General features: G+C 34.7%; 6 protein-coding genes across 8 annotated transcripts; 4 read left to right on the forward strand and 2 right to left on the reverse strand.

Annotated features, from left to right (window-relative positions):
* The first annotated feature begins 694 nt into the window (after positions 1–694).
* On the forward strand, positions 695–2,793 carry LOC103487855 (cytochrome P450 81Q32-like). The gene is made up of 2 exons (XM_008446361.3): positions 695–2,001; positions 2,115–2,793. The coding sequence occupies exons 1-2, from the start codon at positions 1,060–1,062 to the stop codon at positions 2,733–2,735; spliced, it is 1,563 nt and encodes a 520-aa protein (XP_008444583.1). The 5' UTR covers positions 695–1,059; the 3' UTR covers positions 2,736–2,793.
* Positions 2,794–3,679: 886 nt separating this feature from the next.
* Positions 3,680–4,264, reverse strand: LOC103487854 (peamaclein-like). Its single transcript, XM_008446360.3, has 2 exons — positions 4,121–4,264; positions 3,680–4,016 (listed from the first exon to the last, which is right to left on the reverse strand). Exons 1-2 carry the CDS (start codon positions 4,191–4,193, stop codon positions 3,832–3,834), a joined length of 258 nt encoding a protein of 85 aa, XP_008444582.1. The 5' UTR covers positions 4,194–4,264; the 3' UTR covers positions 3,680–3,831.
* A 5,141-nt stretch (positions 4,265–9,405) lies between these two features.
* LOC103487853 (uncharacterized) lies at positions 9,406–12,056 on the forward strand. Its single transcript, XM_008446359.3, has 3 exons — positions 9,406–10,119; positions 10,646–10,993; positions 11,100–12,056. Exons 1-3 carry the CDS (start codon positions 9,685–9,687, stop codon positions 11,715–11,717), a joined length of 1,401 nt encoding a protein of 466 aa, XP_008444581.1. The 5' UTR covers positions 9,406–9,684; the 3' UTR covers positions 11,718–12,056.
* Positions 12,057–16,116: 4,060 nt separating this feature from the next.
* On the forward strand, positions 16,117–18,511 carry LOC103487852 (uncharacterized). The gene is made up of 2 exons (XM_008446358.3): positions 16,117–18,096; positions 18,365–18,511. The coding sequence occupies exon 1, from the start codon at positions 16,271–16,273 to the stop codon at positions 18,080–18,082; it is 1,812 nt and encodes a 603-aa protein (XP_008444580.1). The 5' UTR covers positions 16,117–16,270; the 3' UTR covers positions 18,083–18,096; positions 18,365–18,511.
* A 1,446-nt stretch (positions 18,512–19,957) lies between these two features.
* On the reverse strand, positions 19,958–23,485 carry LOC103487851 (uncharacterized). Of its 2 annotated transcripts, none has more exons than XM_008446354.3 (5): positions 23,100–23,485; positions 22,702–22,816; positions 21,892–22,524; positions 21,591–21,771; positions 19,958–20,318 (listed from the first exon to the last, which is right to left on the reverse strand). In XM_008446354.3, the coding sequence occupies exons 1-5, from the start codon at positions 23,174–23,176 to the stop codon at positions 20,293–20,295; spliced, it is 1,032 nt and encodes a 343-aa protein (XP_008444576.1). In that variant the 5' UTR covers positions 23,177–23,485; the 3' UTR covers positions 19,958–20,292. The 2 variants fall into 2 exon arrangements, with proteins under 2 accessions (XP_008444576.1, XP_008444578.1); XM_008446356.3 differs by having other exon boundaries at positions 22,706–22,816; positions 23,100–23,116.
* Positions 23,486–23,559: 74 nt separating this feature from the next.
* LOC103487848 (protein arginine N-methyltransferase 2) lies at positions 23,560–26,163 on the forward strand. Of its 2 annotated transcripts, XM_008446352.3 has the most exons (4): positions 23,560–23,889; positions 24,372–24,767; positions 25,289–25,405; positions 25,895–26,163. In XM_008446352.3, the coding sequence occupies exons 1-4, from the start codon at positions 23,616–23,618 to the stop codon at positions 25,930–25,932; spliced, it is 825 nt and encodes a 274-aa protein (XP_008444574.3). In that variant the 5' UTR covers positions 23,560–23,615; the 3' UTR covers positions 25,933–26,163. The 2 variants fall into 2 exon arrangements, with proteins under 2 accessions (XP_008444574.3, XP_008444573.3); XM_008446351.3 differs by lacking the exon at positions 25,895–26,163 and having other exon boundaries at positions 23,561–23,889; positions 25,289–25,793.
* Positions 26,164–26,258: the final 95 nt, after the last annotated feature.

Raw genomic sequence — 26,258 nt, forward strand, 5'->3', positions numbered from 1 at the left:
ATTTTCATGTGGGGCTGATTACTATTCAACAATCTTAGAGCTAAGCAAAAATTATCTTCTAGAACAACACTAAAAAGAATGATGTGCTGGAGGTCAAATCGCTTGTCTTGTATCTAATATAATAGTTTGTAGCATTCATTACATCATGGGTTTAAACCTTTGACTTAAGGATAATTATTGTTGAGATGTGTTTCGTTTAATCATATTAAGATGTGATTAGATTTTGAATATTATCATTAAAAATAAGAATTTAGTGGTTAAGAACAAAAGTGATAATTTGTGAGTTACCTATCCATTTATTTGCAAAAGAGTATGTCACATAAATCCTAATTTTTAAGGATTAAAAATAAGCATAATTCAAGGTTTACGGATGTTAAAATTCGCTGCCAATAAATACAATGTCAAAGAAAAAAAAATGTATATAGACCAAATATGTAATTAGACCTAAGTTTTACTTTAGTTTATTAATACTTATTGGAAGATTGATTACGTAATTGATATTTCTTATTAAAACAAATAATCCATTTTATCAATTTAGGGTATATTATTCAATTAAAATGAAATTAAAACTATTGAACAAACGTTTATTTGATAATAAAGTAGTATCACTCAAAATATTTTCACAAGGAAAATCACATATCTAAGAAAGAAGAGAGTTCTGGAAAGGGAAGTTTGTGGGCAAACCAGAGGAGAAACAAGACATACGATAATATTTACTTGGACTAATACCTGCTAATTAACTCCATGTTTTGTTTCAACAAAGAAATACCATAAGCCACTCCCCAGGGTCGATTTTTACAAGGAGATTATACGTAAATTTGGGATTACAACTTACAAGAGTCGCCTTCAACTGCAAGAGCATCTAAGATTGAAAATATTCTTCTTCTTATCATCTCACTAAATGTTAGATCCTTTATTTGCCGCCCTTAAAACAGTTAACACAACAGCGACACTATAATCAAATCTAATTCTGATCCTATTATTCCTACATCCTATGTCCATCCTTTATTAGTAGAATCTGTTCCCATTTCACTGCCCGTTTCTACTGATTAAGGTCAAATGTTTCGGTTCGTCGGCTTGTTTCTTCCCTTCCTTGACCAACTTCTTTTAGTTTTCCCACCAATAATCATCATCTTCCTCCTCCGTTTACTTCAATCCAAGAACACTGGCCGGGAGCGGCTCCCGCCGAGCCCGCCCGGGGGTTCCTTCCCCATTCTTGGTCATCTTTATCTCCTCAAGAACCCCCTCCACCGCACCCTCGCAAAACTCTCCGCCCAACACGGCCCAATTCTTCTCCTCCATTTTGGCTCCCGCCCCGTCCTCCTAATTTCCTCCCCATCCGCAGCACAAGAATGTCTAACCAAAAACGACATCGCTTTTGCCTCTCGCCCTCGGCTCTCCGTCGGAAAGCACCTTGGCTGCAATTACACCAACATCCTTTGGGCCCCCTACGGACCCCATTGGCGCAACCTAAGACGCATCGCCACCCTCCAGATTCTCTCACCCAACCGAGTCCATATGTACGGTAGCGTGAGAAGAGAGGAAGTGAAGTTCTTGATTCGCAGGCTGTGCGGAGGCATTGGAGAAAATGGGTTTCGAATGGTGGAGATGAAGAAGGTGTTTTTCGAGACGGTGCTTAATGTGATGATGAGGATGATCGCTGGTAAGCGGTATTGCGGGGAGAGAGAATCGGAGGAAGCAGAGAGATTCAGAGAGATTGTGAAGGAAGGGTTTAAAGTGAGTGGGGCTACGAATATGGGGGACTTTCTGCCAAGTTTTTTGAAATGGGTTGGGTTGTGGAGTGGAATTGAGAAAAGGATGGAGAGATTGCAAGGTTTAAGAGATGGGTTTATGCAGAATTTGATTGAGGAACGACGAAGGATGAGAAGGGATAATGGAGATGAAATGAAAGAATCCAGAGTAATGGCGGATGTTCTTTTGGATTTGCAACAAACTGAACCTCACTATTATACGGATGCTTTCATTCGATGCATGATGCAAGTAAAACTTCTTTCCTTCCAACAATTTTCCTTTGGTCCTTAAGTTTAACAATTAGTTCTATTACAAAAACTTGTTGTCCATCAATTAATTTTGGATAAAATACACATAAACAGGGGATGCTATCAGCAGGGACCGACACATCATCAGCAACAATGGAATGGGCACTTTCCCTACTACTCAACCACCCTAATTCTCTCCTCAAAGCCCAAGAAGAAATCGACACCCACGTGGGTCCAAACAGACTCCTTCAAGAATCCGATCTCTCAAACCTACCCTTCCTCCACTCTGTTCTCAAAGAGACGCTCCGCATCTACCCAGTCGCCCCATTGCTGGTTCCTCACGAGTCCTCCCAAGACTGCGTCGTTGGAGGCTTCCACGTGCCTCGCGGCACAATGTTGCTCGTAAACAACTGGGCCATTCAAAACGACGGCGATTCATGGCCGGACCCAGCAGAGTTTAGGCCGGAGAGGTTCCAGGATGTAGGGGAAGTGGAGGAGGGGTTGAGATGGCTGCCGTTTGGGGCGGGGCGGAGGGGTTGTCCCGGTGAGGGATTGGCGATGCGGATGGTGGGGCTTACTTTGGGGTCTTTGATTCAGTGTTTTGAGTGGCGGAGAGTGGGGGAGGAGATGGTGGACATGAGCGAAGGCGGTGGCCTTACAATGCCCAGAGCCAAACCATGTTGGGCCAAATGTAGGCCTCGCCCCATTTTACTTCGACTTCTCCCCACCTTTTGACTCTGCTGTGACAGTAAAATTGAAGTTTAAACAATAATTTTTACCTTTGTTATCTCTATTCCATTCCTCAAGAATTGTTTAATTTCTTACCACCTACAACCTTAATAGAATATTTACTAATATAGGCTTTAATTATGATTGATTAATTACAAATTCCTCAACAATTTTTGTAAAAGTTAACCAATTTAAGTCTTAAAAGTTTTCATTTTTTTGCATAAAAAATATTCAACTAACAATAATATGATTTATCTTTGAACTTACAAACAAGTTAGAGTAAGGAGATTAGAAAATGTGAATTTATTAATTAAAGGACTATTTTTATGCAAGTTGAAGTAATATAGAGTAATATGATTTTATTTTATAGGGCAATTAATGAGATAGTACTACAAAATTTACCCTGGCATTTAATTGGAGAGAAGAAACAGTAAAAGTGTAGTTGTCACATCGTACACCGCACGTGAACACAATCCTTCTATACAAAACAACTCAATCTTTACTAAAACGACTTCTCACCCAAAACTCCACATACACACACTTTTAACTTCTAAGGTTATTTGGGACCAAGTTTATATAAAATTATAATAAATACTTTCGATTGTCGAGTGTTATTTAAAAATTCTTAGTTTGTTGCCGTGTTAACGTGCTTACAATTTCATTTTCAAGTCCACAAAGTTCAAAGTTAAAAAATGTACTATTATAATTCAAATTAAAATAATTTACCTAAACTTAAATAACCTAAGTCTATAATATTCTATTACTTATTTCAAAATTTCCTGGCAGACAAAAATAAATGAGAGGTAAATAAGATAGATATTTTAAGAAAAGGGCTCAAAATCACATGCATGTTAGGCCACTCCCATACTTATTCTTCATTTTTGCATTCTGGTGGAGTGATAACGATATTGCATTTTCACTTTTTTATAATTCGTACAAAGATAATTAAATTTACCACATGATGAATTATGATGTAAATTTAGATATATATTCGGGGAGACGTAGATATTTTTCATTTAGTTGAAGTAAGAAGGGTCCATATAGAAGAACACACATAGGTTGGGAAAAGGCAATAAAGTAAAGGGTTTAGGGTTTAATATAATTAAGGACACTTGGAATTGCCCTTGGAGTTCTTCAAGTTCCCATAGCAAGGGCATTCATGTTTGTTCCCATAAGTCCCGGAAGGCACACACCCACATTTCACACAGCATATCCCACAGTACTTCATGCACCGATCTCTTACCCCAGCTTTGGAACATCTCCTTCTACATTTCCAACCGCAAAAACCTTCCACACACAAAACAAGTAATAAAAAAACCGTACGTGTTATCTTTACAACAAAATTATATGATGTTGTTGTTCAGTTTCAAACGTTAAATTAATTTCTTTACCTGGGGCACCCAATGAGAGCTCCAGGAAGGAGGTGAGAAGGAGAAGCCAAGTAAGAAGATGAAGGAACTTCATTTTCTTGAGGAACAACAAACTAAGTTAAAGCTAAGGCACATGAAGAGAAAATTGTAGTGTGGGATATTTTGGGTGGTTTTGAAGGGTATTTAAAGCGTTTTTTTTTTTTTTTTTGTTGGGATTTCAGGAGGGCGTAATTATTAAATGGTAGTGAAATCGACCAGCACATTCCAGACTGTCATATTTTTTCTTTTTTCTTTTTCAAAAAGGAAGCAGTAAGCAGAGCAGTAAGTAGTAAGATTCCTTCTACCATTTTTGGTTGTGTAGTAAGTTCTACATGGGGTTTTTGACTTCTACGTGGAAATAATTGCTATGGAGACCTACCAATCATATTTTGACACCTCCACATATTGCAGTTTGTTAGTGCGTATGCCTACGTGGACCCCTCTCATTGCACCGTCTACCTTCTTCACTTACCACTTCCAAGGTGAACCCGGCCATTACATGTTTCATGTTCCAGTAGATTCCCCCAATTGACCGAGTGAAACGAGAGTGGGAAAAATAAGCCTAAATTATACACAGGAACATCATAAATTCTGGGAGAAGTTTTCAAACTTTTCATTTTTGTTTTCTTCAAAGTAGGAGCTACTCTTGGGGAGCTACAACGTTATTAGATTACCCAAAATGTGAGACATGTTGACATGTATGAAAACTTAAAGACAAAGAAAAAAAAGAGAAAGTAGATGGACTTCAGAAACGTAACAAGAGTAGATCAGAAAGTTGGATCAAAACCACCTAGAGAGTTTAGTATTATAAATTAGACTCAAAATATTCTATCCAAACATGAACTTTACAAACTGATCCTTCGATTACTGTTGACCAGATAGTTCCTAAATTTGTTTTTTCATATAGATACTATTGAAGCAACACTGTAGAAGTCCTCAGTTTGTGTCAAATTTTCTTTTAAGCGTTTATTAGCGCAGTTGGCACAATTAATGTTCATAGTACAAAAATTGAATCTATCATTTAGATAATTCATGTGGTTTTTTAATAATTTTATCCATAAGTATGGGTAAGGAAACATGCTCTTATTATTATGGATACTGTTTCTAATGCTGAAAAGATACATTCTATTTTTTTTTTTTGTATAAAAAAAATAAAATAGAACTTTGGTTATAGTTGGAAAACTACAAAATGACTTGGCTACCCATTAGCTGAAACAAGTCCACAATGATCTCCCAAATTTTGCAACCATGGCTTACAGGGTTTAATAATGTTCCATCAAAATCAGAAACGAAGTTATTTAGCTTTTACACACAGGTCGTTAATGAGTTCAGAGAATTGTTTAATCGTAAACCTATATAATATTAAGAATGTAAATAAATAATTTTTAAGCTTCGAGGTATAAATCATTGATGCACCCAAACAAGAGGTGGAATTATCTCTTTGAAAAGTATTTATAGAAAAGTATATTTTGAGACAAACATTTGTCATCCTATGTTTCAGATGAAAATTAGGTCCCGAGGACCCGAGCAAAAGGCGTGAAAGGGGGATTGAAGAAGAGGCCCATGCAAAAGCCCAAAAAGAAAAAAAAGGCCCATTTGCAAATAGCAATTTCAAGAATTTATATTTGTAATTATTTTAAAATGTTAATATTTTAAATTTAATTATTATATTTATGATTATTTCTCATATATATAAATTAATTAAAAGCAATCAATAAATTTTATACTAGAAAAAGAAATTGATAAATACTAAAAATTTTAGTTAAAAGAAAATAAATGATAGAAACCAGCGAAGTTTAACTTTTAACCTAAGCATTAGTATAATTATTCTTAATTCATCCCTATTGTCCTTAGGAATGCCATTATGATTTTTGGAGGTTTCTTGACGTAATTTGTTTTGTATATGATTCTCGGATTTTATAAAAATATAGTAAAGATAAAGGATGATAGACATTCACATATCATTTGGTACGGATTTATTGGAGTCGAACCTTTCTCAACTTTATGTTATTCATAAACAATGTAATACTAATAATTATGGTTATTGAAGTGGTAATACATATATGTTTCATTTAATTTTTAAACTTTTTCTTACTTGATATAAGGCCCTCCATCAACAAATTTTTTGGATGGGTCACAGTGGTAAGGATACTCCTTTCGTTTTCTTTCCTTCGTGTGGGTAAAGAGAAAAAGATGAAGCTTCCTAACAAAAAAAGGTGTTTCTTTATGTTGCTTTTTCGTTGTTTTTTTCCTTTATAAAGTAACATAAAAGTTAGTGGGACACTTCTTCACTTAATCTCAAACTCAATCTCCCTTCACTTCATTCAATATTACTAAGCTCTCAAATTCACCAATTTGGAAACCCTAAGTTATTGTCACTGCCCATCCCCTAATTTCCCACTCATTTCTAACCTACCATTGGGTCCATATCAATTCCCATTTCACATTAACCCCCAACATTTATAAAAATCTACCTTCAAATTAAATACCAAACACTAATTAAAATAACTACAACTTTTTTCAATGTTATTTAATTCGAATAGTTTACATACATTCACCCTCTTAAGGTCAAAAATTCAATTGTTCAACTACTACAAATTAAAGGAGGAGATTCTAATAAAATTATCAAAGCTTTTGATTTTTCCAAATTGAAAAAGAAAGAAAAAAAAAAGTGAAAAATTACATAGAGAGGAAGCAACAGCAATATCTCAACATATTGAATGCGTAAAATTGTGGCTACCACACTCCTTTCATCTTACATTTTGTTCATTCGTTTTTAATAATAATAATAACTTTCTCAAACAAATAAATCAAAATTAAACATTTTATACGAAATATACGAAAGCTGGCCGCTGGGCTCCCCCATATCCCTAACCGAAGGACCGCATTCAATGCTCTCCCAAAAGTCCTTCCCTTCCTTTCCCACATATAATTTCATATTATTGTCATTTTTTCTCATCTCCTTTCTTTTTTTTCTTCTCTTCAACAATTATATCAATTATAAATCATCATTTCTAAAATTCCCTAAATACAAAACAACAACATAAGTAGTATGAAATTTCATCATAAAATTCTAACCACTCCACCTAAGTTTTTAAATTTATCATGTAACGTCATTAAGTAACCTAATATTTCACCAGTTTCCTTTGTATTATGAAAGAAGAGAACAAAAAATATCAAACTGAATGGGTGGTTTTCGTATTGCTCTTTAGTCACTTTTCATCCCCTTTTCACTTAATAATTCCTTTTAAATCTTTTGGTATCTGATTCTATCAATCAATTATTTTAATTATAAAAAAAAAATATATGTGTGTGAATTCAATATTTTAGTAGGAACACAAATACGACATTCTCATTAAAGTACTAATCATAATCTTAGTATAATATAATATCTGAAGAGCAATAATATATCGTCATTTTCAATAATATCTTCACGTATTGCCAAGGTTGGTTAGATTGGATCAATTCCTTTATTTAATTGGAAGCAAAAATTTATAATAATCAACTTAATAAAACACTTTCAACCCTTACCCTCTTCCCATTCCTAACAAATTAAACAAAACACAGGAAAACACACACACCCAAACGGAAAATAATATATCTAATTGATTATGTGGACAATTACGGGTTTAGTTATTGAGTTACAAAATATATATATATATATATATATATATATATATATATATATTTTATATAATTTGATTTAAATTTAGTTTATAGGTTTCAAAACGTTATATTATTATTTTTTTAATTTAGTAATTTTGTTCCTATTTAGTCTTATATGAGTTTTTTTCTTCCATTTCCACTAAATTCTCACTACTTGTAATGATTGATATTGATATCTATTAATTAATCAATAAAGTATTATAATTGTTGATATGAAAATTTGAATAAAAAATATACATGTGATCTTATATCTATAAGAGAATTTTTTTTTTTTTTTTTTTTTTTTTTTTTTTTTTTTTTGTAAATATGGAGTATTACACCCTAATGGAGTGTTTGATACATACATACATACAAATCCCAAGTAAATATTGAGTATTATGATAAATTTAACTATTTATGGGTATGGATATCATGACCTAAGTTTTTCCTAATAAAGTTTGAAAGTTGCGTTGAAATTATTTTTTAATTCATTAGGTCAATGGTTATGAGGCTATACCCCATGTGCTATTTGTTAGGATTGACCTCAACCGACCGACACCTTCCCTTGGTTTACTTTGGTCCAATCCTTTGGGACGATACATGCACTATTAGATACATTATTAAGCTCAACTTCGACCTCACGTGCTAACTTGGGCCAAACCCAAAGACGTCCTTCTTTCCTATATTCATTTTAATTGTAGGTTATCATCCTCAACTTAAATTTCTAAATTTTGTTATTGCTTAAGGTTGATTCTATCTTTAATCATCAACCGATACTTAAATCAAAATTAATCGAAACATGATAAACTAACTTAACATACAGATATAACAAAATTTTATTTTTATCGAATTAATTAATGTGATGAATCAAAGACTATATATATATATATATATTTCATGTAAAGCATTTATGCAAAAAATTAACCATTATTACCATTTATTTTTAATTAGAAAAAAGAAGACAAACTTTTGGCGCATGCTTACCGCCGTTGATCATTGGACCGTAGACTTTACACACTTCGTTGCGACATTCGATTCCCTCTGCGTTCTCCTCGCCGAGTTCTTTTTATTTTTTGTTTTATTTATTTCTTTTAATAAAATCAAACATAATTACCAATATTATTGATTTTGTCATTTTTTGTCCTAAAGATTAAAGAATGAAAAATAATAATCGAATCCAGCACCGTTGGCGACGGCGATTCTCCCGGCAGAGCGCCGCCTTTTTGCAGAAGATAAGGTATCGGCGTCATATTTCCTTTTCAGTCTGGTAACGAAGCGTCTTCATCCGGTCTTGTCGTGTCGTAGCAGCTCCATTTCCCAACCAACCATTATAATCTTTCTCTTTCTTTAAATTCTCCAATTCCTATTTAATAAAAAAGAAGAAGTAAAATAACGTGCATTGCACGTGATAATGATAAATATTAATTTTATATAGAATTCGGGAAGAAAACAGTTACGAAGCCCATCGGCTTCCTCCTCAAATTACAAAGCCCAAATCTTTCTTAGAAAATAATAAATAATAATGATAATAATAATAATAATAATAATAATAATAATAATAATAATTTGTAAGCGAGAAAATAAATAAAGAAATAAATAAATAAATAAAGAAGAAAAAGAAAAGGAAAATCGTTTGTGTTTAGCGTTTCCTTCTTCCAAACGGCATCCTTTTATCTTCTTTTCATTTTTCATTTTATTTTTCTCGTTTGGTCTCAATCTTTCTTATGCTTATGCTTCCTCTTTGCTTTTTAGCGAGCTTTGTTCTCACTGTCCCAGACTCCTCTGCCACTCTCCCTTATTACTTCTTTCTTTAACCCAAAACCCATTTCATTTCCTTCACCAATCTTCCAATAACATCACTTTCTCTCTTTCTTTTTTTTTCTTTTTTCCTTTTGAGGGTTATGGACAGGAAACAAGGCTTCTTCTCCTCCCTTAAAGATGAAGTTGTCAGAGGTCTTTCTCCGGGCAAATCAAGAGCCAAAAGCCCTGTTCGGAGTACCTCTCCGGCTACCAGTTTGAGGCGCCGGAGGAAGGGCGGCCACCGCCACTCACGCCATGAACTTTTGATTGGGAGATCCGGGAGTTTGAGGCCGGCGGAGGCATTGTCGCCGTTGAAGGAAGGTCCTGATGAAACTGATGCTGATGATTCCAAAATGGAAGGGAGATGGGCGCAATGGATGAAGGGCCAGCTCTGTAGAGCTCCTTCTGTTTCCTGCTCTGCCTATAAACGCTCCGATCTGCGGCTTTTGCTTGGGGTTTTGGGTGCTCCGCTTGCCCCTGTTCATGTTTCTTCTTCGGACCCCCTGCCTCATCTCAGCATTAAAGATACCCCCATTGTTAGTAATTTCTTTTTTTCTTTTGCTCTTCCATTTATTATTTTTTTTCTTCAAATCTTTCCCAATTTGTTCTCTTCATGAGACCCAATTCTTGCTTTCCTTTACCTACTTGAGTCAGGGGGGTTGGAGGAAGGGGAACCCAATAATGCCTTTCCTAGGTTGAATGTTTATGGGTTTCTTGTGAGAACTTTTCTTCCTGCCTAAATGGATTGATTTAATGCGTTTATATTTTGATGAGTTGGGGGAATATTTGTTTAGATTGATCGATTCCATATTTACTTGTGATTAATGTTTATTCTTTTTAATTTGTTTTGACAATTTTCTGACTTGCTGATGGTCGCATTTAGGATTTTATTACACTGAACTGTTATAATTAACAGATTGAGTAATGTAGGTTTTATATAACATTTTCTTTAGGTGGTTCCTTTTTGCTCCTTTCTTGTTGAATGTTTATTCTTGGTGTTCATTGTTTGTCTCAAATGACTTAAAGTTTCTGAATAGCATGATTGGATGGATTTTTTTTCAGGAGACTTCATCTGCACAGTATATACTACAGCAGTACACTGCAGCTTCAGGAGGCCAGAAGCTTCACAACTCTATTCAAAATGCCTATGCAATGGGGAAGGTAAGAATGGTAGCTTCGGAGTTTGAAACTGCTAACAGAGTTATCAGGAGCCGGAACTCCTCGAAAGATGCTGAGTCAGGTGGGTTTGTCTTGTGGCAAATGAATCCAGACATGTGGTATGTAGAGCTTGCACTTGGTGGCAGCAAGGTTCATGCTGGTTGCAATGGGAAGCTTGTATGGAGGCACACACCTTGGCTTGGTGCACATTGTGCTAAAGGGCCAGTTAGACCTTTGCGCCGTGCGCTTCAGGTGATTCCACTGAAAGTTCATTTTCAGTCTATCATGTCATTATCTCTCTGCCTTGCCTTGACAACACCCTATTCGTACGATTTGCTTAAGCTGCTCCATTTTTCAGGGACTTGATCCCAAAACAACTGCCAGCATGTTTACCAATGCAAGATGCACTGGGGAGAAGAAGATAAATGATGAGGATTGCTTCATCCTCAAACTCTGTGCAGATCCCGCAACGTTGAAGGCAAGGAGCGAAGGGCCAGCAGAAATTATAAGACATGTTTTATTTGGTTATTTCAGTCAGAAAACTGGACTCCTAGTGCACTTGGAAGACTCCCACTTGACTCGCATACAAAACAATGGAGGTGATGCAGTTTACTGGGAGACCACAATCAATTCATTTCTCGACGATTACCGACCCGTTGAGGGGATTATGATTGCACACTCGGGACGCTCGGTAGTAACCCTCTTCAGATTTGGAGATACTGCAATGAGCCACACTAAGACTAGGATGGAAGAAGCATGGACAATTGAAGAAGTAGCATTCAATGTCCCTGGTTTATCTGTAGATTGTTTCATTCCTCCTGCTGAACTAAGATTTGCCTCAATGAGTGAAGCTTGTGAGCTTCCACAGGATCAAATCATTGATAACGCTGTCACAGCACAAGCATTACATGCTAAAGTAGCCGCACTCGACAAGTTAGACGACAACAATGTAGCCTGGAATACAGATGCAGCGTAAGGGGAATATGCGAAGAGGAACGGACAGATTGTAGTAAGTTATTGTATTGATAGCAAGCTTAGATGCTTAGAACTCTTTGAGATAATTAATAGCACATATAGGAACTGGGATCAAATACCCTTTTAAATTTGTAAATAGAGCATTGCCATTCATAAAATTTTCCCCTGTTCCATGATAAATTGTCAATACTCATCCAAAAGACTCCTTTTGAAATCTTGTGCAAAGTCAGATCACTTTCTCCTTGTAATAATTAAAGTTCATCTTTCTCACCAACTGTAATCAAATGTCATCTCAATGAGCTAGAGTTATTTTCTTATAATAAACTTAAGTTTGTGATTATCTGAACTTGTGACCTTTTGTGTTACATACTGATCTTAACAAATCATAAACCAACAGATCAAATGTAGATTACAAAGAAGTAAATTAAGATTCATGTCTTATCATAACCATTAACCAACATTTTCTGTTTGATCTCATAATCCATCCAAAGTCAAATTTGGATCCACTTGGCTGCATGATTGCTTAGTTCTATTCCCATAAAAACAATGATGAATACGAAACAGCAGAAGGAACTGTTGATCCAGAGATAGATAGATAATACAATCTTGTGTTGTCCCCATTATTGGGTGGTCTTATCAAGTTAGTTTTTACAGAGTGAGTTTGAATTACGTATTAGAAGGGGTAAAGGTAACAAAAGTAGTTAATTGGTTTGATTGATTGTTTTCAAGAGCAAATGAGAAGCTATTATTGTGCTTAAACCTTACACTCTGCTGGTACGTACATGTTAAATAATGGAGTCCCATGTTGGTTTCCTTTTTCCTTTTCCACGCTAACTTCAATTCTGTAGGATTTGAAACTTAGTACAGATAAAGGCTAAGATCATTTCAAAATCGAGGTCCCTATTAATTATTATGATAATGGGAAGACTAATGCCACCGACTCATAATTAAATTGTCCCCTTTCTTTGCTTTTTCTGGAATCACTACATCATTGGTGTCACTCACAAATTTAACTTAAACTCTTGCAAATTCTTGCAACAGCTAATCAAACCCAAGTACTCAAACAGTTTTGAGTTGGGTTGGATTATTAACTAAATTAAGGTTAGTTTGGATTTAGATAGAGTTAGAATCTTTACAAGACTGGTTGGTTGATGACTTCTCTTTTTTTCCTTTTAAATTATGGTTAGTTTGGATTTAGATTGAGTTAGATCACTCCCTATAGACTGGTTGGTTGATGAGTTTTCTAAAATCGTTGAGTTCATCACCAAATCATTGATTAGGCAAAACTTTACAGCTATTCTATTGTGGTTGACGTCCAATCGTGCTTCTAATTCAAAGCATTGAGATTTTATGACTTTGTCTCAACAAGCACATTCCTATACCTAACTCTTTCTTTGAAATTCAATGTTCAAATTTTGATCAGCATAGTTCTACTATTACATTCTTTTTGTACTTTCCAACACTCCTTTTTAAAAGAAGAAAAGAAAAAAAACCGAAAGAAACTTCCTTTCCTCCCACTTATTTCATCTCATGTTAGTAAAAACTTCAGTAAACTAACATACCCAATTTTTGGTGAAAGATCAAAATTTGAATAACGGTGAAACAGTTTTCTCAAATTTTTGGGCCAAATTATGAATTCATCGGCCACATGATAAGTAAGCCCATGGCTGGAAGTGAATCGTGTACGTTAAAAAAGTGGAATTATGACTTATAGATAAGTGGAAAAACCTACAACTGAAGAAAATGATTAAAATATATCATTATTGGGATATCTAGCCACCCTATTTCAAGGGGTGTTGTCAATAATTTTTTATCCCATTTAGAATATATAGGTATTTATTTTTAACTTAGCTGATTAAACGTCTGGCATGAAAATAAACTATATACAGTATTTTCTCAAAAACCGAAAATTTTGTATAGAAAAATCAGTGCAAGTGTGCAACTATTACTTGACAGAGATCATGTTAAGAATTCAAAAAGCCTCCCAAAATTATCATGAAATATTTCAAGGAAAATACTAAACTACGATATCAATCTCTACTGCATATCCTCCCTTGTAGTACTGTGCGCACAGGAGGAGAGATGCAAAAGACAGAAACTTCTTAACATCATTGCTTTGATCCACGCTAGAGCTTCAATACAATTGATAAGAATTTTGTTAAGAAACAAGTGAATGTGGAGAAAAAAAGGCAAACAAAATCAATTTCACCTAAAAAAAATTGTTGGAATTGAAAACAAGGGGAGCTTAATTAGAAATTATAGCCTTGCTTCTTAAGAAAATTTTTAATTGTGGTTTCACTGTGCTAGTTGAAACTGGAGATACAAAGGATAAAAACCAATCAAGTAAAGAATGATAATTTAAATAAGAAACAAAAGGGTTATCAAACCAGACTAAAATTGGCTCATATTACATGTAAATGATACCAGTTCCATAGTTTCTAGGTTTGGTTGCTGGAAGAGAGAAATGGAAGTTCTATATATGATTTAAAATCCAGTATCGTAGCTATCACTTTACACACCATATGCAGAGAATAATTAAATGGGGTTTTAATAAGAAAGAAAGTCCATGAAGTAGGGTTGAAGTGGGGGTGGGAAGGACCACAAACAAAATGATCGATATCAGATTTAAATTTCATTTATATATACATAGTTGAGCAACTGAGCGTGTGGTTCAGTCACTCCACCAATTACAAACTCAAACCCTGACCTTCCTGTCACCTTCTTTCGCACGAGTAACCTTATCACACTCTCATATACTCTCAACACACACACACACACACACACATATATATAATAAGAGAAATTTATATATATAACTATCACCTTTCTGTAAAAGTTTCACATTTTTATTACTATTTAATTCTAAGTATATAGTAGTGAATTTGTGGTCCCTTTCCTTCTTTTCTGCTGAGATTCTACTTGTGCTCTTCACATTATTTTTTGTACTTCATTTCTTCATTTTGTCGTTTTATTTATTCTGATGATCATAATTAAAATCTGCTTCTGCACTACTGTGTGTGTCTGCATTATTATTTCCCCACCCCCATGCCATTTTCCAATCGGGACCCCATTCTTATATCTATAATTAATTCTCTCTTCAAATCTTTTTAGAGAGAATGCTATTCGAAAAGTCATCTTTCTAGATTAAAGAATGTTCGAAGAGCTACAAATAATATAGGAAAATTAAAGTAAATATTAGGCACAAATAACACATAAACAATTAGCTAGGTTACGTACATTTCTTTATATCCAATCCTAAATATATATTCTCTAAAAACCTTAGCCCAGAGAAGTTATATGTATAATTTGAAAGGTTGAGCTTGACGCTCTACAACCACAAGATCTTATCACATTGCTTTTCAAAGAGCAAATGGGAGAAAATGAGGAAGAAAGATGATATTATTGAATATTTGTTTATATTTTTTGAGAGAAAAGTGTAAGGAGAATATAGTGTGGACTGCTTTATTCTCCTGTGGAGAATATTGTGACTAAATCGCTGAATATTAACAACATTCGTTACCAAAAATAAAAAAGAAAATAAAAAAAATCAGTAACCCTAATTTCAAAACCAGAAGTATCCTCTTTGTTAAAGACCCTGATAACAAAAAAAAAAAGAAAAAGAAATATGTCTGAATTGTTGAGCATTGAATATAACAACTTTGAATATAACTTTGAAGATAGGGGCAGCTAAGTAGCGTAGCTAAGCTATATAGCTCTAGATAAGTTTGCCCCTAGATCATGTTTTTTCAGACAATATGATGACAAATATTACTAGGTTACCTCAAAGTTTTGTTTTATCTTGCCCCCAAACTCCTTCTATCTGTATCCTAATTCTTACTGTTTTTTGTAATCTTCTCATCACTTTCTTTCTTTCATTCTTCTTCTTCTTCTTCTTCTCTTTGGACCACTACCTTAATAGCTGCTTTCTGACGTGGGAAGCACTTGCCCTAGCCATCTCACCCCATTTTCTCTTATTTTTTTTCCAAAATCAAAAGGTGGCCATGAGAGGCTTTCAACACAAGCTTTTAACACAGTGTATATGTTTATTTTTGACATACTGTCTCCTCCTAGTTTTACTCTAAAAGTCTTATAGCGAAGGAAAAAATAATTTTCCTCATCTGAAGCGTAGACAATTTGACTTTTAAAACAACGTAACTAGTTGAATTACTATATATATATATATCGAAATTAATTGTGTGTCATATATCGTCATACTTTTGCTCAATTTAGAAACAACCCAAGTTTATTTGAAATATAAATATGTGGGTATACGTGAATAGTCCAAAGTTTTCAACTTTTTTGTCTTCTCATGTAGTTCTTCCATTCTAGACTTTTTATGAGAAGTTTAGGATTGAGATTATGGGAATTCGAAACTTTTAAATTAAACAATATGAGTTCAATTATAGAAACTCGAGCTTCCATGCGCCGCGTTGTTGCTCTCTTTCCCTCATTCAAAAAAGAAGACAAAAAAAACCTTCCTTTTTGATCTTAAATCACACCAGAAACCCTAAAGTCCCAAACTTTCTTCCAAAGCCCTAAATTTTTTAGTACAAAATGAAGAACACAAACCCCATTTTGAATACCACTTCCACAAAGCGTTCCAAGATGAAATCTTGCACCAATTCCCTTTGTTTCTTTTGCTTAATAAAAGAAAACCATTTGGCAACCAGAAGAGCTGGATTAAAGAAATGTTTCAATGAGTTACCTTATAGAGATGACCAAGATCATGTCCTTGTCCTAAGTGCACTTTGGCACATAGCCATGGCTCAACCAGATGACAAGGAATACCCTTCTCTTGGTGTATTTGAATGCATGGCAAGTTTGATCCAAAGAGGCCTCAAGGACAAAAATTGGCTTCTTAGGAATCAAAACATTTACATCCCATATTATGCAGCTCATGTTATTGGTTCTTACACCATGCACAAAGCTGAGTTTGCAGAGAAAGCAGTGAAATCAGGAGTTATTCCACCATTAATGGAGCTTTTGAGAGGAAAAATGAGTTGGGTTGAACAAAGAGTTACTGTTAGAGCACTTGGTCATCTTGCTAGTTACAACTCAACTTTTGAAGCACTCGTTGAATATGAAGAAGAAATTGTCAAATCAGCCATGGAGATTGCATCTTCTTGTCTTGATTTAGTGTATGAAAGTTTTGTTGGATCAAGTGAAGAAAATAGAGAGAAATATCATAGAGATTTGCTGACAAGAGGAGTTGGTGGGAGAGAAATTGAGGATAAAAAAGCAGAGGAATGGGCTAGTCAACTTCAATGTTGGTGTCTTCATTTGGTCAAATGTTTTGCTTCTAAAGGCAAATGTTTGAATCTCATTTGCAACAATAACCCAATTTTCTTAAAGGATTTGTGTGGAATGTGGGGTGGATTGTCAAATTACACTTCAACGGGTGGAGTTGGGCTCATAAGAATCTTGAGTTACAATAAATCTTCAAGGAAGTTCATTGCAGCATCCAAAGAAATAGTTCAAACACTCTGTAATTTGTCAAGATCTTCAGATGATTGGCAATACATTGGAATTGAATGTCTTCTACTCCTTCTCAAAGACTCACAAACAAGGTACAAAGTCATTGAAATTGCTGCCTTTTATCTCATAGATTTGGTGGAAATCAGAACACTTGGAGATAAAACAGGTATCAATTTAGGTGAATCCATCACACAAGCTCTCTTATCAGATTACCATCAAACGGAAACCAAATTATTCTTGAAGAACAAAAAAAATCTCCAAAGGGTATTAAGTGAAATTTGGGATCTTAAAGTGGAGAGGAAAAGGAAAGAGAAATTGTTGAGTGAGGAAAGGCTTGAAAAGAAGAAAGCATTGGTTAATCTCATAAAACAACAAGCAAATGAACTGTTTAGATTGGGAGAAATAAAGGGAGCTTTGAGAAAATACAAAGAAGGATTAGACATATGTCCATTGAAGTTGAGAAAGCAGAGAATGGTTCTTCATAGCAACAAATCACAATGTCATTTATTGTTAAGAGAAGCAGATGCAGCCATTAGTGACTCAACTAGAGCTTTATGTTACTCAAATCCAACAAATTCTCATAGTAAAAGCTTGTGGAGAAGATCACAAGCTTATGACATGAAAGGATTGGCAAAAGAGAGCTTAATGGATTGCATAATGTTTGTGAATGGTGGAATGAAGATGGATGAGGGTGCAAATAAGAGAATCAAGATTCCATATCATGCAGCAAGAATGATTAGCAAACAAATGGAAGCAACATGGCTTTTTGCAACCGCTAGATTAAAGAAAATGGCTTCAACAACAACTCAAGTGAAAAAAGCTGAAGATTCTTCTAACAACAGCAGTGAGAGGAATGGAAACATCATGATCAGAACAACCATGACTATATAAACAATTCATATAAGGTACCCAATTCAGTAATTTTATATATAAATAATATATATAATATGGCCAAGTTTCAAACTTTAGTAATCTATTAACACTGATTTGTAACCTTTCTAACTTTCAATATATTGATTTCCATCATTCGTTTAAAGTTATATGACGTGATGATCTTGTGGGGAAAAAGTAAAAGAAGTATTAAAAACTAATAAGTTGGGTAACCCTAGAATTAATAATACAAAACGGAAAAATAATAAATAGTTTTTTTGTTGTGGTTGTTTGTAATTGCAGGTTCTTTTGCGACCAATGATGGAAAATTCAAAGAGGAAAGCCTTTTTATGTTGCTGAATCAATGTAAGCTTCAGACAAAAATTTTCAATAAGCAAAAGAACACTACTTTTCGTTGTTTAATTTAGTAATAGCAATATATATTTTGGCACAAAACTTAATTATATACATATTTATGCATTTCTAAAAGTCAATTCTCACACAATATAAATTCAAACATATACATGTCTATAAAATTAAACCAAAGTTAAACATGATCTAACCTAGAATATATAGTATGATCTAACCTAGAATATATAGTATCTTCCATATATTAATTATTGGACCTTTTCAATTTATTGTTCATACGATAATATTAATTTTGTAAAACAAACCCTAAAACTACAATTTAGGAGTACGATTGAAGAAAACCAATTAATTAAATAATATAGACTACTGATACAAAGTTGATGCTTTTTTCCAAAAATGGTTAAGAGAGGGTGGAGAGATCCATGTAGGGTTTATATTATCAACGGCTAAATAAACTGATAAATTTAATTTTACGTCCGGTATGATTTAAGACTGAAACAACCTAAATGATCAAAATCAATATTTTGAATGTTATATTAAATTGGTATTAATGTGTGGTAACCCTAAGATGTGATTCAACTAGTTAAAGTATTGCCAACCTCGACGTGATTAGAAGTTTGAATCTTTGTTCCATAGGTAAACTAAAAACAAAAAATGGAGTTTGACGATGTGAGCGAAAATGTATATATTAATGTTTTGAATGAATTTTTGTTCAAACTCTCTGTTATGTATAATACATGTTTGTAAGGATGACCAGAGAGTATAAATGGACAAACTTTTTTTAGTACAGAAAATAAGTTAAATTTATGACCATAACCCACTTGTTTTTTTCTTTTTTAAAAATTAAAAAAAAAAGTTGTTACAAAATGAATTCATATTTAACATAACACAAATTGATTTGAATTCAGTTTTGTCATCTTTTTTCAGTGACAAGATTTAAATATCACCTGAAATAAAAATAGATAATATTCTTTTATAGAATATTATTTTAAATGACAAAAATGTTATAAATATCGACAAGTATAGCAAATTGTGTATAATCGATAAAATTTAAATTTTTTTGTATATTTTAATTCATTTTGTTATACTTAAAAGCAATTTTTTAAAAATATAATCCTATACAAGAATTAGAACGAAATACTTAAAAAACTTAAATGACTAATAAAATCAATAGGAATAATAATAATAATAATAAATCAACCAGTTTTTCAGAACTTAACTAAAGATTCAGTGGTACCTTGTAAATATGAGTAAAAGCCAAAATAGAGACAACAGAGAGGATGTCATACTTTTATAAAAAGAAAGAGAACTATAAAACGAAATCACCACCTTGAATCGTTTAATTTCAACAATGGGGAAACAATTTTGGAAACGGGTCTAGGAAGAGATTGATTCGAGTTTAGCATTGAAGGGGACTGATGCAAGAGGAAGTATACTATTTTCTAAGAAAGTAAAAGTAGCTGTTCAAACTCTCTTTGACAGTCATAAAACTCATTTAAAATGTTATAAAATATAATTGTCCGAGTATAACTCTGAAAATTAGTACTTCTCATTTATGGTCATAAAAATAAAATACGTTAGTGGTATCAAGAAAGACAGGCTTTGGTCTTTGGAGAAAATAATACACGGACTTCACTGCTTCATCAACTATAATTTGGTAAACAACAGTGAATTGACTCGAGTATCTCCACTCAAGCTTCAACTATGGCTATATACATACATCTTAAGACATGTTTAATATACAAGAACCTGCGTGGCAAGAGAAGGAAATCTCCCATTATAAGGTTAGATCTCGCGCATTTCGTTTCACTTCTTGATCCGATAAGATAACATTACAAGAATTGGTGAAGAGAAATAGCTTCTTACAGCATACGAAGTAGAACCAAAACTGCAAAAGGAAAGAACAGACATAAGCCTTCAAATGTCCCTGCTGAGAAAATTGCGCACCCAGGAAGAAAAAAAAAAGAGAGAGAAGGCATTCCCCCTCCTACAACTATATCTAACATCAGAACTAAAAAGATATATGAATGTGTAGGAAAAAAACAGAGTCAAGCAACAATGCAACATGTGACTGACATCTAAGATCAGTTACAAATACTAGAGAAGCCAGTCGTCCTAGCTCTCGAAACAGAATAAATTATATATAATTTAAGGAAATGAAGCCTCCAACTACCACAAGTTCCACATACAGGCTCACACAACAAAATTGGGATTCTGGAAAAAAAATGCAAAAACCTCGGATGACTTTTACCAATATTTGCCTAGCCTGCAGCTCCATGAGCAGTGAAAGTCCCTTCAAGAGGAAGACGACCTCTCGAGGTATCATATCTGGGGAAGCAAAACAACTAATCCAAAATTTCGTTTAAAGTCAAAAAGTCAAATGAATGTCAGTCTTGGTTTTGGCAACATCTCATAGTCATTGTAACAGAACTTTACTCCTCAAAGTGGTTATGGAGGTTCTCTCTGGAGGACAATCCCCAAAACATGACGTTCACAACCTTTTGGAGGCTAGAGTCTCGCCACTTAAACTGAAATCCCTAGTAAAATACACAACAACCAGAGCCAACTCCCCATTCCCCAAAATATATAAACAACTTAACTGATATCAAACCTAATCGGTCATATTTGGGTGTGAAATTCCTTCCCTACATTTTCTAATATACATATTGACCACTCAAGTTAGATCGGTGTTTTGAAAAAAAAGGTAGAGTCAGTTTTGAATCTGATGGTAACGTAACAATAATTAACTGAGGAAAGGTGAAAAAGCCAAAGCAATAATGGTTCAGTCAACAACAATCCTAGAATAGATCGTTCCTCTGTTATAAAAAAAAAAGTAAAAGAATAAAAAACAAGAAATTGAATGCACAAATAATTTCATATATCTTATGAATCTTAGATTATGGGAATGATGAACCACAGGAAGCACGTTCGTATGTACATTCTCTATTTGTGATTACAGAATAGCATACACTCCTCCAGCACTTTGATCCGAAGGAACTCAAAGATACAACTTAACAGAACAGCATTTGTCAGAAAATAAAGAATAAATCAAACTGTATTCCGACATTCTAATATAAACAAATATTGCTTCTTGAGTGAGACAAAAAGATAAGAAATATGCCATGAAAAATAAAACAGGACGGATAAAACAAAAGCTTACCAAGTGAGATAATAACAACTGTTAAAAGTGTCACTTGAACAGGCCTACTATACTGCATTTGATATATAGACCTCTGAAACTGTCTTTGAATAGATCCATACCAGCCATAGAGTTGCTTATCATAAAAATCATCACAACTATCTAAGCAACTTTTATTTCTTTCATATCCAACAATTATACCCTACAAGGAAAATAACAGAAACTACAATAAAGAAACTAAACCAAAAGCTCATAGTCACAATTATTGAGAGGAAAAAAAAAAAAAAAAAACAGAAATAATAACAAAAAATTGAATGCATACCCTGGCTGATTGAGGGGATTGCAATTTTGAATTCGTTTCTTGATGCCTATCTACAACCTTCAACTTCCTAAAGCCATTCTTTGGCCACTTGAATTTTGATGCAGACTCAACAGTATTTAAAAACCCTGAAAAACTTGGGATCTTTCGTACAAGTTTTTGGGTTTGTCCATTTAGAGGACATTGTTGGAAATCAACTCCTGAAATTGCAATCTTCCAGGAACCAATGTCAGGACTAGCGCTAGCTGCCCTCCGGTGTCCATGGGACTTCTCCTCTCTATCATCGTGAGAACCCTGCTCAACTGGTTGATGAGAATTAATTGAACAATCCAGTGCGGATTCTTCATCCATCCCATGTGGTTTTTCGTTGTTACTAACAACATTGTTAACGGCAGTTTTGTTTTCACCTGCTGAAGGTCCTGAAAGAAACATAGCTAGTTCTTCACTTTCACCTTCATCCAGCTGCATCCAAGGCCTCGAGGATTTTCCCTTTGATTGAGATAACTCTTGTACTGAACATTGAGTTTTTGAAATCTGATCCCCAATTGCTAAAATAAATTCCCGGTGCCTATCTCTCGCATCATCATTTGAGTTATTGACATAACTTGCTTCAACAGCTCGTTCAAACTCCTCTAACTGCGTTGGTAACACAAGTTATAGCTCTTTTAGAAAACATACGAGCGCGATCAGCAGAATATGAAAGTCTTGAGGGGAGAAATGCATCAACCCAAGATAAGGAAACTAGTTAGCCAAAGGTATGAAACGCAGAGGGATTCTTGTGGGAGCGGGAAAGGAAATTAGGGGAGAGATCACCTGCCATTTGGTGGTGCCAAGAGCAGTGCGTAAATCCCTACCGAGCTCCTCACAGTTCCAAATGCTGGAGGCATCTTTCTTGGCATGTACCCACGTTCTATACGTTGATTCTACTCTGAAATACATAAACGAAAAGGACAAAGGTCCATGACAATCCGATCAATTGAAAACAGAGGACACCAGCATTGTCCAGGTTAAATCTAAATCCAGCGAAAGAACAAAGAAAAAGACAAGAAAGCCAAAACACAAACAAAATCTAGAAAAACGAGAACCAATTTGCGTTCTCAATGTCTTAATTAACAACAAATATCACAGGCATTTTTGTCCATCAATAAAACAAATTCACAAGTACGAATCATCCATGAACATATTCATAACCGTGAGAAAAGAAAAAGTACCTATCTGCAGATTCTTGAACTTCCTCAGCGGCTGAGAAAAACGAATCCTTTTCCCATCGATCGAAACTTGAAGCCATATCCGTTTGTAGGGAAAAAAAAAAAAAAGGAGAGAAAAAGAAACCCTCCCAGTAAATCAAAAGATAAAACAGAAAGGAAAAGAAAAGTAAATAACGATGGTCACGAAACAAAAACCCTAAGCCAATTTGGGACGGAGAAGAGAACTAGAAAAAGCTTGGAAAAGGAAAATGCAGAAAGGTGAAGGAGAGGAGGAGGGCGCAAAGAGGAAAGCCGTTGGGATGTTGAAAGAGACGAGAAGAAGCAGTGGCGCGTGGAATTAACAAAGGTGCAGAAGCTTGAAGGCGGGCGCCATTTTAGCCATATGATCTGACGTCGTTTTATCGGATTTGATGGGCCTATAAAAACCCATTTATACTGATGGGCCAAAAGCCCAAATTTCACTTGTTAACATCTAGGGCTCCCTTAAACGGGCCCTCGCTTGCGTTGCGACTGGTGGACATGGACGAGTGCGAGCAACTTTTCGCGGCGGCGCGAGGCGGCGACGCCGACAAACTCAGAGCTCTTATAGATTCTGGTGTTGATGTTTCTCTTTTCGACGGTGAGGGCCTTACCCCTCTGATGCACGCTGCCAAGCATGGTCATGCCGAGGTAGTTAAAACCCTTCTGGAACATGGTGCGCCATGGAATGCGCTCTCTCCTTCCAATCTCTCTGCCGGAGATTTCGCTCTGGAGGCTGGCCACCAGGAGGTCTTCCAGATTCTTCTTAACGCCGGTATGTGGATTTGCTCTTTACTTTCCTCCCAATCCCTACTGATTCTAAACTAGAGTAATTCTTGTTGTATGGCTTGTGCTCTGTGTAACTGCACTGTTGCTTAAACATTGCTTATTAAATCAACGCAAAAAATTTAATTCTTTGGTAAACTTAGATGATTAGTAAGTACAAGAGGTGTAATTGATTTAAGTATTGCTTTTCCTTTAATCCCAGCTTTTAAAATTAATCAGTTTGGTTCATTTCCGTTATTTTTGTTTTTAACAAATGGGCGTAGCATGCTATAAAGTCACATATGTTATTGGGTGGCAGACTATGAGGAAGATAAGGGTAAAACTGGTTACTTCTTAAAGTTCCAGAGATCAAAATGAGACTTCATATTAACGTATTTAACAATATTTTTGCGCCAACTAATTCTGACTTCTTCTGTGTAATTCTGTTTATATTAGACCTGGATTTCTTATAATTTTGCTTCAATGTGAAAGGGATTCAAGCCGAGTTGGTTCTTGGGACCATTGCTAGGAAAGAAAGCAAGAATGGTGTATGTAATGGGGATTATTTGGAAGATAGAGTTTCTTTTAGTGAAGATAAAGTGATGGATGCTGAAAGTAAAGCTGTGATGATGGCTTGGGAAAAACCATTGATGGAAGCTCATGCTAAGGCAGTTTGCATGGGTGGCAGTCACATATTGAACGTTGGATTTGGAATGGGTATAGTGGATACAGCCATTCAACAGTATTCCCCCACTATGCATACAATTATTGAGGCTCACCCAGACGTTTATAAACGCATGATAGAAACTGGTTGGGGTGATAAGAACAATGTGAAAATTATATTTGGTCGTTGGCAAGATGTCCTACCTCAACTTGAATCTTATGATGGTGAGTCACTCGTTGTAATTTCTTTTTCTGTTCTCGTAGTAAAATTCCATGGTTCTCTTCCTTATCTAAATATTAGTTTAAGGAAGTTTGAACTTAGTTTCTTTAGTTTTTTGAGCTTCATGATGATTAACATCCATTTATGATGGTTATAGTTTTAGAAACTTCAATGTCTCGTAGGCTTTGTAAACCATGTCTTCCTTTATATGCATTTTAAGGTGATTTATAACTTATACGAGCATCCGTAATGTATAGAGTATGAAAAGGAATCTTAAAGTTCCTTTTTATAGGAATGACGAGTCGTTTAGAAAAACTTTTTTTTTTTTTTTTTTTTTTGGTTTCAGATGCTTTTCAAATCTTTTGTTATGCATGCAGCACCATTAGCAATAGGATTAATTTCTTCAACTTTTTTAATGACTGATCGTTCTTTCAATTTCCAAATGTTCATATCATAAACTAAAATATATTTGAATCATTCAAACATAATTTTTAAAATTAAATAACCGTTTGCTTCCCGCTTCCAGGTATTTTCTTTGACACATATGGAGAATACTATGAAGACTTGAGAGATTTTCACCACCATCTTCCAAAATTGTTAAAGCCTGGGGGAATCTACTCATTTTTTAATGGTCTTTGTGGAGGTAATGCATTTTTCCATGTTGTTTATTGTAATATAGTTTCTCTTGAACTGGAAAATTTGGGATATTCTACCCAATTCATCCCCTTACCTGTCAAGGATTGTTTGGAGGAAGAAGTCTGGAAAGGAGTACAGCACAAATACTGGCAACTTGATACATATTACCTTCCTGTTTCTCAGTCTATACAAGACTCTGAATGAAACTCTCCTTACTATTTACTTACATTTGTTGTACCCTGGAGAAATTGAAAACAATCATGTTCTATCAGTAATCCTTGCGCCCTCGAGCTGAATTTAAACTCTGAATTAATTTGCTCTAAAAGTTTATCAGACAGTGATGTGTATCATTGAACTTATTTTGAATTTAGGACGGAAAGATTCCATTCGTGTAATACTTGCCTACTAATATTGTTGCCATGGTCATTCTTTTAGCCCTACTATCTGTCAAGTATTATTACTCTTCTGACTGCGACTTGTTATAACTAAAATACAGACATTCAAACTCAAGGAGATAGAAGCTATGAAGTCTAAGAACGTTGTGTCATTAGTGCAAGAAATGTGAACGTCTTTCCCTTTCATGTGATAACTTGAACTCACACGCCTATCGGCCCTATCCATATTTTTACTGCCTACTTACCTGCTCTGGCGGCTAGTTAAAAAACTGGCAAAGTATACTACGCAACTTAATTCTACGAGGTGCTAAATGCCATTAAATGTCATAGCTGAGGTTGATATTTATTTAAAGAATCTTGATCATGAATACTATAATTTGCAAAGGAATCAACCTAATTAATTTTTCTCTTGTTGGTGTTGTCGGTAACGTTTTAAAATTCAAAAGTAGTTTTCAATCTTTTACA

Source organism: Cucumis melo, chromosome 3 (genome assembly GCF_025177605.1).
Source record: "Cucumis melo cultivar AY chromosome 3, USDA_Cmelo_AY_1.0, whole genome shotgun sequence".
Classification (NCBI taxonomy): Eukaryota; Viridiplantae; Streptophyta; class Magnoliopsida; order Cucurbitales; family Cucurbitaceae; genus Cucumis; species Cucumis melo.